The sequence below is a fragment of the Temnothorax americanus genome, unplaced genomic scaffold, assembly GCF_048541705.1.
Source record: "Temnothorax americanus isolate GAGA-0224 unplaced genomic scaffold, ASM4854170v1 Scaffold112, whole genome shotgun sequence".
In the NCBI taxonomy this organism is placed as follows: domain Eukaryota; kingdom Metazoa; phylum Arthropoda; class Insecta; order Hymenoptera; family Formicidae; genus Temnothorax; species Temnothorax americanus.
The window spans coordinates 238618-260659 of record NW_027509245.1 but is presented as its reverse complement, the minus strand read 5'-3'; the positions used below and the strand labels follow the sequence as shown (position 1 = coordinate 260659).

At 38.7% G+C, this 22042-nt stretch overlaps 2 protein-coding genes and 2 pseudogenes across 15 annotated transcripts in view; 2 read left to right on the top strand and 2 right to left on the bottom strand.

Moving 5' to 3' along the window:
* LOC143908720 (uncharacterized) overlaps positions 1–18093 on the bottom strand; it is a 34368-nt gene extending 16275 nt beyond the window's left edge. Inside the window, exons 1-2 of the mRNA XM_077426485.1 lie at positions 17292–18093; positions 17126–17228 (exon numbers count right to left, since the gene is read on the bottom strand). Of these exons, the coding sequence (XP_077282611.1) occupies positions 17126–17144 (19 nt within the window). The 5' untranslated portion in view covers positions 17145–17228; positions 17292–18093. The remainder of the gene's footprint in view (positions 1–17125; positions 17229–17291) is intronic.
* Positions 1–22042, top strand: part of LOC143908712 (dorsal-ventral patterning tolloid-like protein 1) — a 297226-nt gene that overhangs the window by 48842 nt on the left and 226342 nt on the right. For 12 of the 13 annotated variants that reach the window (XR_013260224.1, XR_013260223.1, XR_013260222.1 and 9 more), the window contains one exon: positions 6527–6553. The exons of the other annotated variant lie outside the window; for it this stretch is intronic. Coding sequence is in view for 6 of the 12 variants with exons in the window: in XM_077426472.1 (XP_077282598.1) it covers positions 6527–6553 (27 nt within the window). In the remaining 6 variants the exon portion in view is untranslated. The remainder of the gene's footprint in view (positions 1–6526; positions 6554–22042) is intronic. 13 annotated transcript variants of the gene reach the window in all.
* On the top strand, positions 9546–16743 carry LOC143908705 (uncharacterized; annotated as a pseudogene).
* LOC143908722 (uncharacterized) lies at positions 18232–21345 on the bottom strand (annotated as a pseudogene). The gene is made up of 6 exons (XR_013260227.1): positions 20540–21345; positions 20251–20306; positions 19270–20085; positions 18996–19187; positions 18770–18853; positions 18232–18705 (listed from the first exon to the last, which is right to left on the bottom strand). The product of XR_013260227.1 is annotated as an uncharacterized LOC143908722 (transcript).

Genomic DNA, 22042 nt, shown 5'->3' with positions numbered 1-22042 from the left:
TTCAACGTTAATAGTACTTTGTCCACATCAGCAGTGTAACAATTACGCATGGTTAAAAATTTTGGAGCAATACAATTTATAACACAAAACCATTCTTTATTTCAAGACATTAATTTCAAATATGTTATGAGGAAACATAAATCTCTACAGTGTCATAAATTGCAGTATGTAAATTACAATACATCAATCAATATCTCTAATTTGATTAAAATTCAATATGAAGAATATAACAGGATGTTCGTGTTAAATTATTTTTATTAAACAAATATTTTTTCAACTATAGTAAACTGCGCGCCGACAAATCGTCAGACTTGAAACACAATTTTGATTGGCATAGTAAAATCCCCTCTATGCCCTCTAATTAAATCGTTACAATTTAATTTGGTAAATCTGAAGAATAGTGGCCTCCTCACCGATTTCGTTCAACTTGGGCTTAATCGACGCGTTTTTGCACGAAACGACCGAATCTGGCAGAAAAAAGTGTCGCTCTGCCCCGCGAAGCGAGATATTAACGGTTAAAGTTGACAGGAATCATAACCTGATACCGACGAGATGTAGCGACTACGACCATGCCCTGCGGCCACACGCGCATGTAAAACTGCGCCAATTTTAAATGAATCAATCGTGCAGAATAACCAAGCATTTCGATTCAAGCAGTTAGGTTTCACGCTGGGAGTTTCATTAGTTTAATTATGCGTGGGAAACACACACACACACACACACACACACGGGGGGGGGGTGCGAGAGGGGGCTTTCGGCCCTCCCCTCCCTCGCACCCACCCCGCCGGTAGGCAGCGTGGACCTCGCTTTACAACATAAAGTACATCCCTGCCAAAAATGACCGATTGAATCCGATTAAAAATTTTGAATCCGCATGAATCTGGATTCTTGATCCGGAAATCACGGATTTATAACGATTACACCGACTAAAAACGATTGAAACGGATTGGTATTCAAGAATGTAATTTCAATCGGATTCTATCGGTTTGAATCGTTACATGCAGAAAATTTTTCTCGAAAATACAAGTATACACGAACAAAGTATGTATGTGTGTTTATTGCCTTTCCCCTCAGGGTTTACAAGGCGTTTTTAAACGAGGAACGTACCCAAACCTCTTACAAACGTTCCCCTTTATTCCAATTCCTGGCCTTTTGCGACCTCACAATAAGTCTTTTTCCCTTCCCTTATCCCTCTCCTCTTCCATCCCGACTTAGTCCGCCTCCCTCCACCTCTTCCTGTCTCATCTCTTCCTTCCTGTCTATCTCCTGCCCTGAGTCTGTTGGCCCTCTTCCCCGCTCCTGTGTAGTTTCTCCTCCGTCTCTCTCGTGTTCTCCTCCACCTCCTACCTCCTCCCGCTCCTGCTCTCCTCCTCTCCTCCACTCTCTCTCCTATTCTAATTTCCCTTCCCTCTCTCTCTCTCTCTCTCTCTTATCCTCGCTTTCACCCATCTGTCCTCCGCTATCTTTACCCTTGGCTCTTTCTCGCTTTTCTTCTATCCTAGTACCCTCCCCTTCTCCTCCTCCTCCCGTTCCTAGCTATCAACCTTATCCCCTCCCCTTTATACCTCCTCCCATTTTCCCTCCTCCTCCTTCCATTCTATCTCCTTTCCATCCACCCACAGTCTCCTGTTTTCTACCCTCGCTCTTCTTCCCTTGTCCCTTTCTTCCTTCGCCTTCTCCAACATCCTCCACCTTGTCCTCCTCTCCTCCATCGACAGGTCCTCGTCCACCCCAATCCCCCACCTCTGCCTAACCTCTCCAAATCTTCCCAGCAATTCTGCCCTCTCCCTCTCATTTTCCATCTCCACTATCAAAACCTCTCTCCCTCCTTCCCCTTTCCTTTCCCAGACCCTTCTAATCTTTGGCTTTTTCCCCAGTACCTTCTCTGCTACCCGTACCATCATGCCCCTCCTTTCTTCCGCGTCCCTTCCATCCAACCCTCTCCATACTACATTCTTCTTTCTTCTCTCCTTTTGCTCTCTCTCTTCCTCCAGCCTCTTTACTCTCTCCTTTAGTCTCCTCGCTTTCTCTTCCTCTTCTTTCCTCCTTCTCTCCATCTCCTCCCTCAGTCCTTCTCCTTTCTCCCTACCTTTCCTCTTCTCCAAATCCTCACTTCTCTGCTTCTCCAGTCTCCAGCCTTCCCCCTGACCAAGCATCCTCTCCCTCTCCTTCCTTTCCTCTTTTTCCTCTCTTTCTTTCCTTTCCTTTTTTCTCCTCACTTCCTCCTCCCTGTCTTCTACCGCCCTCCGCGCTCTATTCCTTTCTTCTGTTCTCACCTCCTCCCTACTCTTTTCCTCCGGTCCTCCCTTGCCCTCCTTGGCCGTCCTTTCTTCTCTGTAGCCTCTGTCTTCCTTCTCCCTGCTCGCTCTCCCTTCTGTTTCCTTTTTATTCTCATCCTTCCTTCTCCCCCCTTTTTCCTCCCCCTGTGTATGTCCTCTTGCCGTGTACTTGTTCTCCTCCTCCTTTCTCCTATCTTCCTCGCTGGCCATACACGAACAAAGTAAATACCATACTAATCTTGCACGGCTAAAATTAGTCATAATATGCAAAAATTTCAAGAAAGTATAGAAAATTTAGAGAGCAAAGAATAAAAATATGGTTGATGGACAATAAACGATGAGATGTCTGTTGCAGTCATGGCAAAAACATAAGTTGCTGTTATAGGCTGTGGCGGTCAGCTGTCCGCCACGAGCAAACTTGAGAACGCTGTAGAAACCCTGCCGAGCTGCCCTAGATATAGGGGTCAATGTTGAATCTTAATCACGCGAGAATATACCGGCAATGCGCCGCGTAGCGGGCGCGAGCCGAACCCTTTCGCCGCGCGCCTTCTGTCGTCTATATACATATTAGTATAGGACTTTTTTTACTTTTCTCATATTTCCTTGTTAGTATGGCAAACTTATTTACCATTAGGTTACAAGATGTATCTGATCAAACTATTACTTTTCTATTGTCATATATTAATTTCCGGTTGAATACGCGTATATTTTACCGGTGTGATGTAAATCTAGTACATTTTATAATAAGTATTCTACATTATTCGAGAAAAATTTTCTGCGTGTATGATTTCATAACGATTATACCGATTGGAAACGATTGAAACGGATTCGTACTCAAGGATGTAATTTCACTCGTTTTCTATCGGTTTGAATCAGTCTAAATTGTTATGATTTCGTGAACTCCGAAATCACGAAATTATAATGATTTAAGGGGATCCTAAAAGCCGTCTGTAATACCAACTTTTTTTCTTAGCACTAATCTTTTAATTGGCTTTATAGAAATGCAAAATTCTTGTCTAGAATTAAAGTACGCATCAAAATTTAGGTCATGGTGGTCGAATTTGTATCGAAAACAAGAAAAAATTAATATTTTTGTTAATTTTCGGTATACGTGACAATATTTGCTTTGTACAAAAATTTCACAATAAATATCCACAAAATTAGACCGGCATGACCTAGGGACAACATTTAAGAACAATATCGTGCAATTAGATCTAAGATTGAAAGTCTAGAAAAAAAGAATAGTTTAAATAAACTTTTATATGTGCAAAAGCACATTTAAGTTGACATTGCGTGTAGCGAGAGATGGCGCAGCAATCGAAACAAGGACAAATGCCTCTCGTTAGACAAGGACAGATATAGATATATGAGATAGAAAACAGGATTAGAAATGTTAACATTACCGACGTCGAGGAAGTTCAGCCTTCACTTTAGGATCCCCTTAAACGGATTGACTGAGACGGATTCAAACTGATAGAATCCGTGAATTCCGGATATATAAACAGGATTATTTACTACTTTATTATAATTCCATTCTTTGTACTACAAATTTATTACAATGTGCAGTATTTATTTAACCCTTCAAAAACACACCTTTTTTTTCATTTACGGAGAATCTGACTCTACACACACTTTGATCGTCCACCATTTTAAATTGACAAGTGCGATCAGCTTTAAAAAATTCCCAGATGTACTTGGAAAATTGTTAAATCAATTAATATAAAAAAAAAGGGCCATTGGAATTATGTACATATCTTAAAAAAATAAAAAAAAAATTTTTTTTTCTTTTTAAATTTTTAAAAATATGTAAATAATTCCAAGGGCACTTTTTATTTATATCAATTGATTTAACAATTTTCCAAGTACATCTGGGAATTTTTTAAAGCTGATTGCACTCGTCAATTTAAAATGGTGGACGATCAAAGTGTGTGTAAAGTCAGATTAACAGTGTTCTTTTAAAAAAAAGTTTTTTACAAAAAAAATTTATTTTTTTATGTTTAATATTTTTGGTTAAAAATTTTTCTGGCAAAAAAAAAGAAAAAAGAGTCAAATTAACCCTGTGTGTTCTCGAAGGGTTAAATAAAAACATTTTACAGTTTTGCAAATATAGAATTCATGATTTTACCAAAAAGAAATCCTGTAGTAAGAACTCTATCCACTTTTAAAAAAGGCGTGTTACCTGAGTGAATTTCGTTTATATCGTAAAATTGAAGCCTCTTTTCCGCGATGCCGATTGGCTATCTCGATTGATTGCCGCGCCGCGAGCTTGCTTCATCCCGTGAGGGACTGTCATCGCGGAGTGTGGCGAGTTTCGTGCGTGCAGTGCGTCGTGTGTGTCGTGATGTGACAGCTCGCGTCGTGTCGCGAGGTTAATCGTCCCGCGTCGTGTCGCGAGGTTAATATTATTATTAATGTGATCTCTCATCATTATTATAAATATGAAATCGTTTAATTCTGAATTTCGGTCGCGTCACGCAAGGATCGAAGTGCCACGCGAAATATCAGCGGATCGGAGATAGGTAATTATATAGTGACTCCTCCTCTTCTAAAAAGGGCATGTCGTAGGTATTGTTGTCACTTTTCCGCGATGCCGATTGATTCTCTTGCTGCGCTTACTTCATTTGCAGCTGTCATTGTATATTTTGACAGTTGTGTGTATCAAGGCGGGTTAATAGTGTAATAGTAATAGCATAATGTTAAAGCTAAATAGCGCGCGCGAGGCGCGCGTCTGTAGTGTCTAGTTACGTAAAAATTATGTGTTATATACAATTTTAATTATTAAAGCGGATTTAATCCAATTCACATAGCTACTTTCACTACCCATGCAATTTAAATGAATTAAGCGCAGATACGATTGAAACCGATTGAGTATTAGGGTAAATCTGAAGAATAGTGGCCTCCTCACCGATTTCGTTCAACTTGGGCTTAATCGACGCGTTTTTGCACGAAACGACCGAATCTGGCAAAAAAAGTGTCGCTCTGCCCCGCGAAGCGAGATATTAACGGTTAAAATTGACAGAATTTAGGTTATGATTCCTGTCATACCGACAAGATGCAGCAACACTGAACTTACCCTGCGGCCATATGCGCATGCTCAGTGGTCGCACGCGCATGTAAAACTGCGCCAATAAACGCGCCGCTTATATATCTATACTGAAAAATGACCTCACTAAATGCATTCACAAAGTGAAGGAAAGAGGAAAAGGAAGTTAGCACAAACATGCTGCAGGTCAGGGACGTCTCCTTCCGCCTGTAGACTACGTATTCAGAATTATTAATAAATAAATAAAAATTGTTTCCCAAATCATGAAATATCTTGGAACTGATTTTCTAAATCATTTAGAATCTATATAAAAAAAAAAAAAAATCGGTTAATATGTCTATCCACTGTATGCTTAATTAATTTTTATTAATTATTAAATATGTACTCTTTTCCAAATTATGAAAATGGCTTTCCTTTCTCCAAATGATTTCCAAATCATTACAAATACTTAAAAAAAAAAAACCAATTGTCTACCAAATATATTGAGATATTCCGCGATTACATTGATTCTGATGTGCCGGAATTCGCAATTCGCCTTATTGTCGCCCGCAGATTGATAATTATGTCACACCTTTTACGATCGGCGATAGACGTCAACATATTAGGCGATTTTTGACGTGACTCTAATATAAGCAACCAAAGTGTACCAAACTGCACCACCAATAGCAACCACCGATAGCAACTTTGGTATAATATATGTGCCAAACCATACAAAACGATCGCTAAAAATCGCCTATTATATCCGATATATCAAGTCAATTGTTATAGTCCTACGTATACAGTCCTACGTATTCATTATTTTTCTATTTTCCCACTTTCCATTTCTCTCGCTGACTTCTCTTCTCTTTTTTTATACGAGAAAATGTCAAATAGTGAAAAAATAAAACAAGAAGAGAAATGGTAATAGAAAAGAATACGGAAACAGATATACGACAAAAAATACAGAGGTTTGACTATACATTACTTGATTATTTTTTTCATGGTATGGTGTATCATGGTATTTTCTCATACGTCAATAATAAAAATTTATAATTATTTTTCCTTTTACAAAAACCTGATAAAGGCGCAAGGCAAGGTTTGATATTTTAGAATTACATTATATACTTAAATTTGACAATTTTTGCATATAAATGTGATGGATTTATATAAGAAACATTATTTAAATATATGTATTGTTCGCACGCATACATTTCCTGATATGTAGTGGATCTGCTGTGGGAGAATTACCTGCGTAAGTGTTGATAAACTTATAGAAAGTTATGTTAATTAACTAACAGCAAGCTAATCAGAAATGAAATCACGTACTTATATCTAATATGTGATATATATTTATGAATTAAAAAAAATTTTATTTCTTAGGGTTTAGATAGTATTATATGTTTATAAAAGAAAAAAGTGTGCAAATTAGGAATTTGCACATTGCTTTCTTACCATTTTTAAGTGTGCAAATTAAGACTTTGCACATTAATTACTTTATCAATTTCATCTACTTCATCAATTATATTTTGCTTATAAAGCTTCCTCTATGAGGAATACATAATATTATACTTTATTAGTATACCTATAGTACATAATATTATATTAGTATTTATTAATTTGGTTTCCTCATAGAACGAAATAAAATGTTGATAAAACAATATGTAAACTCTTAATTTGCACACTTTTTTATTTTTATATAACTTATAAAAATTTTATAGGGTTTATTTTCTTCTAATCAAACAAATCTTGAAAAATTATATATGAAATATAGAGGTAGAAAAAAGATTGAAGAATATAATAAAATTAGAAATAGTCCGATATCTCAAAATTTGCGGAAGTTAGAGTTACCACAGACATTTCTAAAAAAAATTATGGACTTTTGATCGCGTATAAAGATGGGTCTAATCAACCAAATCTTAAAGAATTATATATAAAATAGGAGTAAAAAAATCTGAAAATTATAATAGAATTATAAATAGCTCGATATATCAAAATTTGCGAAAATTATAGCCACAAACATTTCTCAAAAAATTCAAAATTAAAAAAAAAAGAACACTTTTACCAATCCTCGCCCAATTAAATACTAACTTTCTTTTAATAATACTCTACATTTATAAAAAAAATTGAGCCCGATATCTTAAAATTTGCGGAAGTTAGAGCAATCAAGAACATTTCTAAAAAAATTCATTATTTTATAAAGAAAGAACCCCTTTACTGATTATCGCCAAATGCAATACCAATCTTCCTTTAATAATACTATATCGATTAAAAATTTAGCCCGATATCTCAAAATTTACGAAAATATGGCAACCACGCACGGATATCAAATCCACACACACACACACACACACACACACACACACACACACACACACACACACACACACACACACACACACACACACACGCACACACGCACACACGCACACACGCACACACGCACACACGCACACACGCACACACGCACACACGCACACACGCACACACGCACACACGCACACACGCACACACGCACACACGCACACACGCACACACGCACACACGCACACACGCACACACGCACACACGCACACACGCACACACGCACACACGCACACACGCACACACGCACACACGCACACACGCTCACACGCACACACGCACACACGCACACACGCACACACGCACACACGCACACACGCACACACGCACACACGCACACACGCACACACGCACACACGCACACACGCACACACGCACACACGCACACACGCACACACGCACACACGCACACACGCACACACGCACACACGCACACGCACACACGCACACACACACACGCACGCACGCGTGCGCACGCGTGCGCACACGGACATTTTGTAAAAATGTGATTTTTCGACGTTTTAGAACATTATCTGACCACATTGGCAGAGAAAACTAAAAAAAAAAATTTTTTTCTCAAAAATAAAGCTTCCTCTAAGAGGAAGCAAAAAATTTATATTTTTATATAATATGTATTTCTAAAATCAGGATCGGCGTTAAGGGCAAGCGAACAGTGTGTCGCACACGTAAAAGGCCAATATGGTGGGGTGAAAGCCATAGTAATGTAAGTCAAAGTTTTTAAGATATGAATTGTGTGCATATATGCAATTTATGTATTGTAACTCTTCTCCCAAGCGCACGGGTCTTCACAGTTCCTGGCTTTCTCACTGAACCTGCGATAGTAAAAGCATAGGTCAGTTCTAAGTTTTTGTGCGCGGTTTAGTCAGCGTGAGCGCCTCTCCTGCGTACTGCCCCGACGCTTTCCTCGTGATCGCGAATGGGCTGTTTCGCGTGTAAGCTCCTCAATTGCCAATTTCAGATCACGTAACTCGTCGTTAACGCCTGCTTGAGCTGCTTGATAGCTACTAACGACGGCGAGGCCGTGAGACTTCTAAGATCTTATCGGGCTGCGGAGCTAACTTGGCAAGATCGGTTATCTCGCTAATTGCAAGAATGGTACGCACGTTCTCAGGTAGATGTTCCATGAAAATAGTTCTCAATACAGAATTAGTACACTGACCTCCGTAATCATTGTAAAAAATTCGACGGTTTCCCATCGACGAGTTGCCCTCTTAGTAAATGTCTGAGTTTTGACTATTTACTTATTATATATGATTATATCTGAGACGGCAAGATGGATTGATCGAGATTAACAATAGTGTAGCGGAATCGAGTTTTGTCGTTTGAGATTCTAGAGATAGCAAAGGCCGCTTTTACTTGGGCGAACCATAAGGCAGGATTCTCTTTCCAGAAGGGAGGTAGTTTTACTGCTCGGGCAGCGTCGATGTCAGTATAGTTTGTGTGCCAAGATTGCTCATTTTGTTCGGCACTTTGCACCGGGCCCGGAGAGTCCGTGCCTTGTTGCGAGGTGGACGCGTCAGGTTGAGTCGGCGGCGGTGAGTGATATATGACAAATATGCGGCGAATAAGTACTTAGGCCACGCGAAATTAGAGATACACGCGTACGCCGATCGTAGCTAACACGATTTTCGCGAACACGCTCTTTCAGTAGCTGTGCCATTTTTTGCGCGCGATGAATTATGCCGTTTTCCGCTACGCGAAAAGTCTATTTCTCGTCCCGGGTGATCACGTCGGGGTCACCAGCTGTATGGGAAACCCGAGGATTAAGGATGGATTAAGGACCCTCATTTATGGGGTTGGAGGCAAACAGACGGCACGGGTAAGAGTCATCTCACAGTCTCTTCTCTGATCTCAGACTATACATGGTAGTGCCCGCGCTAGTGCTTCCGAGCATCGCCAGGTGCGAGGCACAAGGTGAGCTCGTGCCAGCTCAATGGCCACACCTGGAGGGTTTGCCTCTTGCTGATCCCGAACCTTGGAAGTCCGGCACAATTGATCTTCTAAGAGCAGATGTCTATGCGTCAATCATCGAAGAAGGATTTCGAAAAGGGAGCAAGGGCATACGTCAATGACGTTTTCTCGGCGGTTGACACCGAGACCAAAACCTGTGACATAGCTAATGAACTCGTGACTTTGTGTGCCGCCGGAGGCTTTTCACTGAAAAAGTGGGCCGCCAATAAAGACTTGATCTTACAAGACATTCTGCAGGAGCATCGGCAACTGCAGAGCCTTCCTTCCTGGGATCCCGACTCTAGCCATGCCACTCTCGGAGTGCTATGGAACCCGCAGGAGGATGCTTTCTCATTTAGAGTGCAGCTGGTGAATGTTGCACGCACAACCAAGCGTACCGTGCTCTCATACACTGCACGTCTGTTCAATCCTCTTGGATAGTCCCGATAATCATCCTTGTAAAAATCCAAATTCAATCGGCAATCTGCAAGGCCTGGAGTGGGATGAACCACTCCCCACAGAAGACGAGCAAAAATGGCGCCGCCTCCTTTAAGAGCCATTATTGGCCACTTGCCGCATTCCACGCTGGCTGCAGACAACAAGAGATAGCGTGAACGTGGAATTGCACGAATTTGCGGACGCGTCAGCAAGAGCGTATGCCGCAGTCATTTTTCTAAAGACCTGCTGCAATGGCGGACGAAACGAGATTACCTTGCTCGGAGCAAAGAGCAAAGTCGCCCTTGTTTAAAAAATTTTATTGCCACGACTAGAGCTTTGCGCGGCAGCACTGGTCGCGAAGATGGCTTTACAGAAGCAGACCACTTTACGTCTCACCAAAGTGCAAGTCCACTTGTGATCAGATTCTATGGTGGCACTTGCATGGATTAAGGGACACCCCGCTCAATGGAGCACTTACGTAAATGCCGGTGATACCAGTTAACGAGGTTATTAAATTGCCGCAATTGAGTTCTATTTTTTGGTACCGGAAAATCGAGGATAGGCTGAATTTTTTCGGGATTTGGTCTGGTTCCTAACTCGTCGACAATGTAACCAAGAAACTTCACTTCTTTACACGCGAAACTGTTTTTTTTTTTTACGGTTGACTTTCAACTTTGCTTCACGTAAAACTTCAAATAATAACGATAAAAGTGCCAGATGTTCCTCAAAATCTAGACTAACTATAATCCAATCGTCTAAGTATGCGAATACTTAGCCCATTTATTAGGAAGATTTCTTTCTAGAATTAATTTCTTATTTCGTCGTTTTAATTTGACCATTTATTTTTGGAAAATAGCGGTACGGCATTCTCACCTATTCCAATAAACCTTTACCCTCCACGACAAACAGTATATTTACGGCTTCTCTCATCCATAGGGATTTGATGGAAGGCCTCATATCGAGAGTTGAAATAATTTTCGCTTGATGCAACTGCAGTAAAATGGACTTCATATGTTGGAGTGGGTAGGCTGGTATTGTGATTATTAGTTTATATAAGCCGCGTAAATTCTATAGTGGATAGATGATGCTATGCCAGACTTTTTAGAGTGGCACTACCGAAACTCCCGCGTTTTTCTCCCCGCGTTAACCAGATCTGACATGGCAACCGATCTGTATGAAAGTCGAGAATAAAGACGATATTAAAAGACACACATCTCGAATTCTTGGTCCCGTTACAACAATTGGCGAGGAGATGAATAATTCGTCTACATAACGTGTCATAAAGAAGACAGCAAACAGATCTCAAGCATGGGTGGACGCAGCACAGTTTCAACACTTAATCAACGTAATGAATCAAAACCAGCAGCAGTTGATTAATCGATTAGCGCCTCAACACCAAGAAAGGGGTCAACAACAAGCCATTCAACCCGTAATCAACGCCGCTCTTCTACCATCATTTGAAAATTTCAACGCAAAGAAAAAAAGCTTCAAAAATTACCGTCAACAATTCGAAAATTACTTGCAAATGAAAGGTATTTTTACAGATAAGACACTTTGTGCAAAAATGCTTTTTAATTCTATCGGTGCGACACATTATAATACACTAGCAGTATCGGTTGAACCTCAAACACTTACCATGTTATAATACAATAACCTAATAGAAGTTTTAGAAAAGCATTTATGTCCTAGAAAAAAATATTTTGGTTGCACAGCATCGATTTCTTTCAATTTACCAAAATGAAAATCAATCCTTGGCTGAATATATAGCTCTTCTGCGTCAGAACATCGGTGACTGCAACTTTGTCTCACCATGTAAATGTAGAATCTTGATTACAGAAATATTTTTACGTGCTCAATTTATTAGAGGTATACGAGATAATGCCATCCGTGAACAGTTGCTTCAATCTGATACCTCTACGTTCAAAGATATCGTAGAAAGGGCCTTGCATTAGAAGCTTCGAAAATCGACAGTCGTGAACTGGCAAAGAATCAACCGTCTTCAAATTCAAACCGCGCTGAAGATGTTAATAAAGTAGCAAAGCAACAACGGAAGTCTAGACGTGACAACGCGACATCGAATCAAAGGAATTATTCAAAAAGTTCCTATAGGCAAAGAAATTATCGACCCAGATCTAAATCAAAAATTGATTACAGGCAACTTGGCATTGAAGGACTATGTCTACGTTATGGAAACAACAATCACATTGCAAAAAATTGTCGAATAAATAAATCGTCTCTAAAATGTGCTGCATGTGACAAAGCGGTCACCTTTTTAAAGTATGCATACGTTCACTTCTTAATAATAATACAAATAAAGCTATAGATAATACGGAATCAATTAATGATGTATATATCAATCTATGGAATCAACCACATTGTCGATATCTTCGAAAGCCAACGTACAGAGTCCAGTAACTCCAAGAAATATTTTGCCACAGTTGTTATTGAAGGACGTCCACAAGTTTTTGAAGTCGACTCCGGAGCAGGATTTACGTTACTTCCACGAAAAGAATTTGAAAAGCTTAATTTAAATATTAAACCTCAAAAATCAAGTATTGCTTTCCGATCATATAAACAGAACGTATTCCTTCCAGATGGAGAAATTGAAGTCGAAGTTCGATATAAGGATAAAGTATCACGTGAGAAAATGTACATTGTTCCGGATAAGCTGTCACCGCTCCTAGGACGAACGTGGATTCGCCATCTAAGTATCAATCTCCAGGAAATCGATAAAGAAGAAAGAATAACTAGCATCGATAAGCCTCAAATTCAAACAATCAACAACATTGAAGACATCATTAATCAATTTCCTGAAATTTTTGAAGAAAGGATAGGCTGTGTACCAAATTTTACAGTTTCACTCAAATTACGGGAAAGAGCAAAGCCTGTTTTCCACAAGAAAAGAGGAGTATTCTACGCATTACGGGAAAAAGTCGAAAAAGAACTCGACATCCCCGAAGCGGCTGGCATTATAACAAAAGTAGCTTTAAGTGATTGGGGATCACCCCTAATAGTAATTCCCAAGGCTGATGGTGGCGTTTGTTTATGCGTAGACTATAAAATTGGAGTTAACCAGAGAATAATTTCTAATAATTATCCGATTCAACGAACCTACGACATATTCAACAGCCTCCGAGGATCACGTTATTTCTGTCGTCTCGATTTACACAAAGCTTATCTGCATTTACAGGTTGACGAAGAGAGTAATAAAATCCAGTCGATTACGACGCATCGGGGCATATATAGAATAGGCACATATAGAATGAACAGATTCTCACAAGGCATCAAAATGGCCCTCGCAGAATTCGATGAATTCATGGAGCAAGCTCTAGCCGGCCTCAATAAAACGAAGAAATAATTCGATGACGTCATTCATGGAGCCACCAAAGATGAATGTCGACAAAACTTATATGCCTGTCTACAACGCCTATAGAAGTATGACTTACATCTTAATCAACAAAAATGTTTATTTTTCCAACAAGAAATCGAATACCTTGGACATACCATTGGAATCAACAAAATTTCAAAGTCTTCGAAGAAAGTCGAAGCCATCGTTAACATGCCAAGACCATCCGACATTGATGAAGTACGCCGCTTCCTGAGTATGGTCACGTACTATTCAAGATTTATTCCAAACGTATCAACAATTACATATCCATTAAGGAAATTACTGCAAAAGAATTCAAAATTTAGATGGACGAATAATAATTGTGAAAATGCATGGCTGAAACTTGAACTCTTAAATGACCAAGTATTAACGCTGTATAATCCAGTGCTTCCATTAGTTGTGACATGTGATGCTAGCCCTACAGGCATCGCAGGAGTTCTGTCACATATTATCAATGACATCGAAAAACCGATTGCATTTGCATCTAGATCGCTAACACCAGCGGAAAAGAATTATAGCCAACTTGACCGCGAATCTCTTGCAATCGTCTCCTGCAATCGTGTTTGCAGTCAACTATTTCTTCATGTTCGTGTTTGGCCGGAAGTTCAAACTGGTGACTGATAATAATCGACCCCTCATTAGAATCTTCCATCAGAATAACAAACTACCAGCGATGACTTCAGCTCGATTACTTCGTTATGCAGCATTTCTGTCAGAATTTGATTACGAAGTTGAATATAAAAAAGGATCTGAAAATGTCAACGTAGATTGTTTATCCAGAGCTCCAGTAGATCGACAGTATTATTCGACTGATATTGCCATCAATGAAAAAATTTACCAACTCTGCTATTCAACTATTTTTTAGATTTCATCTGAGAAACTTACTGCTAAAAATATTGCTCAAGAAACCGACAAGGATGAAGCCTTCCCAAAAATAAAAAAAAACTTACTTAGTAATGAATCTACTGATATCTGCGAATATACACTTGAAGCAGGAATATTGTTTAAGAGTCAACGGGTAGTCATTCCTAAAACACTACACAGCTAACAGTTCTCGAAGAATTACATAAAACGCATGTTGGTATTACAAAAATGAAACAACTTGCACGGCGCTACTGTATTTGAAAAGGAATTGATCAAGACATCGAACGGATAGTAAGATTCTATTAAAATTGTGCAGAAATAAGAAACAGCCCCGCTAAAGCGCCGTTACACCACTGAGAAGAACCGACATCTAATTGGGATCGTATTCACATAGATTACGCAGGTTCATTCAAAAATAATTATTTTTTAATTGTAATGGATGCTCGTTCCAGGTGGGCTGAAATTCGAATCGTCAAAGATGCCCTAACATCAGAGAAGACCATCGAACTATTAAAGGACTCTTCTCAACTCATGGATTTCATAAAGTTATGGTTTCTGATAACGCAACAATATTTGTCAGTGAAACATTCAAGCAATTTTGCCAAGAAAGCGGTATCTTCCAGAAGTTAATAGCCCCAGGACATCCTGCTACAAACGGACTCGCCGAAAGGAACATCCAGACACTGAAGCAGCACCTTAAATCAATGCGAGATGAATCTCTTACAATAAGTCAAATCCAGGAAATTATATTTAGATACAGAGCCACGCTACTCGCATGCAAGAAATCTCCAGCGGAACTTTATCTCCACGGTACCATTCGTATTAAATTAGATGCTCTCAAACCACTCAAGAACCATCAGAAAATTCCTGGTACCCGCAGTTTATCGGTGGGAGAGAGGGTACAGGCACGATACTATACGAACTTAAAATCTGCATGGAAGTTTGGTACAATTATCAAAAAGTTTGGGCAGCTCCATTACCTCATCAAGTTTGACGATGGGTATATTTTCAAGAGACATATTGATCAGCTATGTAGTACTGAAGTTAAGAAAAAGGTAGTCAGATTTTCACCTGACACCAAAGGAGGAGAAGAAAAAGTAAATCCAGAAAGAAGCTTGTCTAACAATTTGGGTCACTACATGGAATTCCCGGGGACTGCTCCAGAAACCACACCAGGCGAAGATGGGAAACGCACCTGAAGACCAAACAAGAACCATACCGGATCCTCCACCAAATAGTATTAGGCGATCACAACGTCCGCATCGATTACCTTCATATTTCCGTGATTACGTTCTAAGTTAAATAATTTTGTTCAATTATTTGCTTTTATTTTCTTTACAAATTTTCCTTTTAGTTTGGGAGAATTATGGTAATTATTAGTTCATATTAGCCGCGTAAATTCTATACTTGATTCCCCTAGTGGATAGATAGCGTTATGCCAGACTTTTTAGAGTGGCACTACCAAAACTCCCGCGTTTTTTCCCCCGCGTTAGCCAGATCTGACATGGCAACCGATCTGTATGAAAGTCGAGAATAAAGACGATTTTAAAAGACACACATCTCGAATTCTTGGTCCCATTACAACAGCTGGTTTAGCAGTTTGATGATTCACCGGGCGATAGTCGACGCAAAACCTCAAACTCCCGTTTGCTTTTGAGGCTATCACCGGTGAACAAGCTCAATCACTATTGCTCCATACTATATAACCCTTCTCTATATATAGCAACCGATCTACTTCTTTATTTATAAACTCGCGGACAGCTTCGCTACGACGGTAAGGCTTCTGTCTATGGGGAGTAGGATCATTTAACTCAATAACGTGTTTAATCAGGTCGGTCATTTCCGTAGATTCACTTTCTAATTTTGAGAATTCGCTGTCGAGGAAATGTCTTAATTTATCGGTTTGCTGTACTGTTAAGGGAATCCTATAGTGGCAGTAATTACCGACATTTTTTTATTAGAAGAAATCTTTGAATTAGTTTTACAGAATTGTAAAATTCTTTTACAGAATTAAAGTACGCACAAAAATCTATCCCGCGACATACGATTTCATATCGGGAACAAAAAAATTAAAAATTTTACTAATTTGGGCACATACAGCTGTCACCTGACGACAATAACAAAAATACTGCAGTTTATATATATAAAATGACACCCAGGCGGGGTAGGGACATTATGTAGGAACAATATTGTGTAAATAGAACTAAGATTCAATGCCTAGAAAAAATTATTTTCTCTAATAAAGTTTTATTAAGCAGAGACACATGCAGGTTGATAGGCTAAGCAGTATTGCGTGTAGCGAGAGATGGCGCAGCAATCGGACAAGGACAGATATAGAGAAAACAGAATTAGAAATGTTGACATTATCGACATAGAGAAAGTTCGGCCTTCGCTATAGGATCCCCTTAAGGGTTTTAACCTTTAACTAGCACACGTCCGCGATCGAACGATATCTGCACACGGGGTGTTGTACACTTTGAACGTTGGGTACGGCGAAATGGAGGCTCCAATAGGCTTGAAAAAAATCAAGTACATACATTAAACACTGGAAAATGATGCCCATTAGCCTAAACTATATAATTTTTAGTTTTAAGGCTTCAAAACAATTTTTAAAATAAATTTGTTATAAAAAAAATTGTTATTAATTAATTTTATTCGAAATTCATAGATTAACCGACCGAGAAAGATGCCTAAATTTGACGAAATTCGTTTTGGAGTGTTTGACACCCCCGCGTGCTAGTTAAGGGTTCATTCTGTTTGAGTAATGTAACGTTGTGTTATATATAGGATAGGAGTACTTACTATCGTGTAACGTCCACATCTTTGATGTCGGGTCTAGTTTAACCTGGTTTAACCTTGAATGACAACCAAAAGTCCATACCCACGGTTACGGGACTCGACAAATCTGGAAAAATGCTAAATTATTGCGGTCTGTATACGTCGCCCACGTCGATCACAGAACACGTACCTCCTTCAGTTTTAACAATTGATTTATTGCCAAGGCGTACCCCGTTCTTCGAGGTGGAGTCCGGAGAAAGTTCTTTAATTTGGAGATATTTGACGCGCTCATATTCGGGTTGTCTCAAATATAACCTTTCGTTCCCGCTGTCTAGGATTCCGCGAAACTTTTCTCCGAAAATTGAAATTTCTGCTGGTATTTTCGTGACTCTACCTGGCTCTGTAAGGCCATTATCCAGACGGAAAACTCGCCACTGTATCAAACGATGCACGAGGTGTTAGGCCAATAAGTTACCAGTCTTTTAAGTTTTTAGTTTCTAATATCCGATCTTTATCGTCAACAGTAACATCATGTTCTCCGTCTGTCGACAATGTTGTCAACTATATTTTATTTTCGCTAAGCTCGCTTCCTTCGCAGCCGTTCTCGTTAAGTCAAAGTCATCGTCTGATATTTCTGAGTCACTTGACAACCCGCGCGCCACATCCGTATTGAATTCCTCCCGTACCTGAGCTAAGTCGATCGCAGTCACGCAAGTACCAATATTATCTAAGGTTTTTACTTGCTCAATGTTGACCTGGTCTCTATTAATCGATTCAACCGCCTCATTTCCGCCCTTCATGGCAGTGACTTGAGGTCCGGTTACTGCCGGGCAGGGTCGTTTCCTGAACGCGTTGGACAATTCTTATTTACGTGACCTATAGGGCGGCAAATATGGCATACTAGAGTCCCTCTAATAAGAGTCACGATATCTCAAGAAGAACAGAAAAGTCAAAATGATATCAAAATATAATCAAATTTTAGTTAGTCAAAATGACGTCAAATTGCATAAATTTTTTATGTTTGCTTGACGTCATATCTATGTCACAATGACATAATTTTGAAATTTTTTTGATTGTTTAGAATTATTGATATGATAGAGAAATCAAGATAGTAATTAATAAACGTCATATTTTACTGTTTATGACACATTTATTGTCAATACATAGGTACGGATAACAGATAATATAGGTCACTAAACGTTATTGCACAGTAATCTAGTTTACAAATCATAAAACGAAGTAAATAAAAATAATCTTTTATCAATATTGAACTGTAAAACTCCAATTAGTTAGAGCAAACATAACAAAAACAGAAAAATATATATATATATATATATATATATATATATATATATAAAATATATGTGTGTGTGTGTGTGTCAAGTAATAATTTTTTAAATATAAAAAACATAACTTTAAAGAACCAAAAGGAATAAATTCAAAATAAAATGTGGAAATATGTGCGGTAACATTAAACTGGAAACAAAATGTGTGAAAGATGACGTTAATCTCTCATTTACGTTGACCAGAAGTATTCAACCAGCGCTTCGTGGATTCTTCAGCATTCTTCAACGATTGATCTTTAAAACGGCCCATTATGGCACCTAAACAGCAACGGAAAAGAAATGAATAGAAGTGACAGTATAAACACACTATAGAAACACTTACAAAACAAAGTCTCCTTAATCCTTGTTCCATAAAAAGAGAGATTTTCACTTCTCTAGTTTCTTTCCAGCTAACTTGTTTTGCAAGCTGATCAGAATCATCAAGAATATGTTCATTAAGATAGCTGACTTTTAAAACACACAAAGAATTAAATGCTAACTATGTAAGAAGAGTTCATATATATTGTGGAAAATATAAATAAATATCCAAATAGGTCAGCTGCACTTACAAACTGAAAAAATGCAATTTTACTTTTCAAAAATTCATTGAATGCTTCAAATGACTTCTCATCTCGTAATGGAAGGAGGGGACAATTTTTGGGTCTCTCAACGATAGCTTCACCAGGAAATGTTCATTAGTACTATATCAAGTTTACTTGACACATCTCGAAGCAAATCTCTATCAAGATTAGATACAACTGGTCGTGCAGAAATATAAATTAATGATCAGAAAGTGTAAATATGTAAATACTGCAGTTATATAAATTAGAACAAAAAAGTCATTACCATGAAGCTTTTTCAAAGTGCTTAATGTCATCGTCAGCAAATCACGATCTGCATTTGATAAACCTAATGAACATAATATATTGAGAGAGATAATTCCCATACCATACACCAATTATAAAAGGAAATCTGTCACCATTAAGGCAACCTAAAATTTGCCAAAATTGATTATCTGCACTTTTATATAATTGGACACCATCGATATATTAATGTCCACTACAATTTGATTATTATTTTGCAAATAGTTATCAGTTAATATTTCATCAAGGTTAATCTTGATCCTCTTATACCACATTAGGCCTTGACCAACTTCTTTAATATTCACAGTTCGAGGAGTACGAAGAATTGTTTTATATGATTTTGGCAAACCAGGGAAATAACTCGCAGCCCTGCTAAAAGCTTGTCCATTTTTTTAAATGAAACGTCTCGAACACCCCATTCTGTTAAAAAGTTCAATAAATATGTCTCCATGTCATGAACAGGACGATTTCTCAAATATTCAATATCAATTTTAACTTTATCTTCTAATTCATCACTGCTGCTGTGTTCACTATATTCAGCATCTTCAGTTTGATGATTTGGTGGATTAAGTACTAATACATCTTCAACAATTAAGTCATTATCTTGAACATTATTGCTTTCATCAATGGGCACAGCAGGTGAAACATGGGAGGTTACAGTGTGCTCCATCGCTCCATCTAATACATCTAACATATTCTCTATCTGAGTCAACTGATCTTGAATTTCAGCTTCACAGAAACGTTTGGCATTGGCTTTTTAAAGCCTGAGCATATAGTTTTCTTTTCATGACCAGATCTATAGCACAAAACAAAATGTATTAACATTGTAATTCGTATAATTTAAAAGTAATCCATTTAAAATTAAGTTCGCTACCGTACATTTTGTTTGAAGTGTTAATAAAAAAAAAAGATCAAATAGGTGCATTTCTTCAAATTTGAGAGGAGCGAATTGAACATTTACCTTTTATTAACACCTATCGTGAAAAGTTCAATGTATCCTACAAATTTACTACTTTACTGCAAAAAAAATATATTAAAATATTAAACATATGAGATCAAGTATAACCTATAAGAATGACGGAAGTATTTTATGAAATAAAATAAATTAAAGTTGTAATGAAAAGAAATGTGTCATAAAAGGAACGAGTAGATGAATAGGAAGATAATAGTGTTAAGTTCAATTTTGTCGTGCAACAGCTATAAGTAGATGCCAGGAAGAAGAAAGTAAACGCAAATCGAGACCCACTAACCTCTTTCTAAAACTCTTTCGACATTTTGATATTTTAATCTTGTGTCTTTCTTAACTTTCTGTATTTATAATGACGACACACGAGACACATCCGTGTACATACGTCCGTGTAAGATAAACAGGGGAAACGCCGATCGTCGACTCTGAAAAATATGATAACAAGAGTGACATTAAATTTGTACAGATTCTCACTCGATTTTTTTTAAATAGTTTGCACATCTACTAATTACGTATTATTGTAATAAACTTCCCAATCTTCTTCGTTTGTTATAAATGTAAAAATGAAATGCACAAAAGGTAAAACGTTGCGTCAGCAAAATATTTCAGGACGACACATGAGACACGTATCCGTGTACCGCGTGTACGTGCTGTCGTACGTTACTGTCAAACGGAGAATCTTGTTCACGAGGCAGATCCCGAGCGCGAACGCGACACGATCACAGATTCGGGGCGAGTTCCTTTGATGAACTCGATAATCACTCGTAGAGAATATCCGTTTCTCGCACTCGCGGATCGTTTCTTGTCCTCGCTCGCGTGCACGTACGCGAATAATGACCGAATAAAGCGTTTTCACTCATGTCGAGATGTAGGCGACATCATATATCGGAGTCGCCGACATCGTATATCGTAGCCGCCTACGTCGGGTGCGTTCCTTTTGGGCGCTCACGCGCTGTAAGCATCGCTCTATCTTCGTTTGATATTCGATGTGCAACGAAGATAGAATGATGCTTACAGCAGCTTACAGCGCGTGAGCGCCCAAAAGGAACGCAGCCGTCGTGTAACGTGGTAGCCTACGTCGTGTAAAATGGTCGCCGACAACGTGTAACCATGGTCGCCGATACCATGTAATCATGGTCGCCGTCATCGCCGTTATCGTATATGTATTAACATAGCATATAAGAATTTTGGGTAAATCTGAAGAATAGTGGCCTCCTCACCGATTTCGTTCAACTTGGGCTTAATCGACGCGTTTTTGCACGAAACGACCGAATCTGGCAGAAAAAAGTGTCGCTCTGCCCCGCGAAGCGAGATATTAACGGTTAAAGTTGACGACTATCAGGTAATGATTCCTGTCATACCGACGCGATGTAGCGACTACGACCATGCCCTGCGGCCACACGCGCATGCTCAGTGGCCGCACGCGCATGCAGCAGATCACGTGATTCCTGTCACGTGATCATAACCTGATTCCTGTCAACTTTAACCGTTAATATCTCGCTTCGCGGGGCAGAGCGACACTTTTTTCTGCCAGATTCGGTCGTTTTGTGCAAAAACGCGTCGATTAAGCCCAAGTTGAACGAAATCGGTGAGGAGGCCACTATTCTTCAAATTTACCATAATTCTATATTCTTTTATAATTATTTAAAAAAAATTATTAATATTAATAATAACAAGAGAGTTATTGGTAATGGAAGAGAAGCAGTTCAGTAGCTGGTAATGGACATGAAATTTCGAAAAAACGGCTCCAACGATTTCTTTCAAAAATTTTTTATAAGTTGTTGAA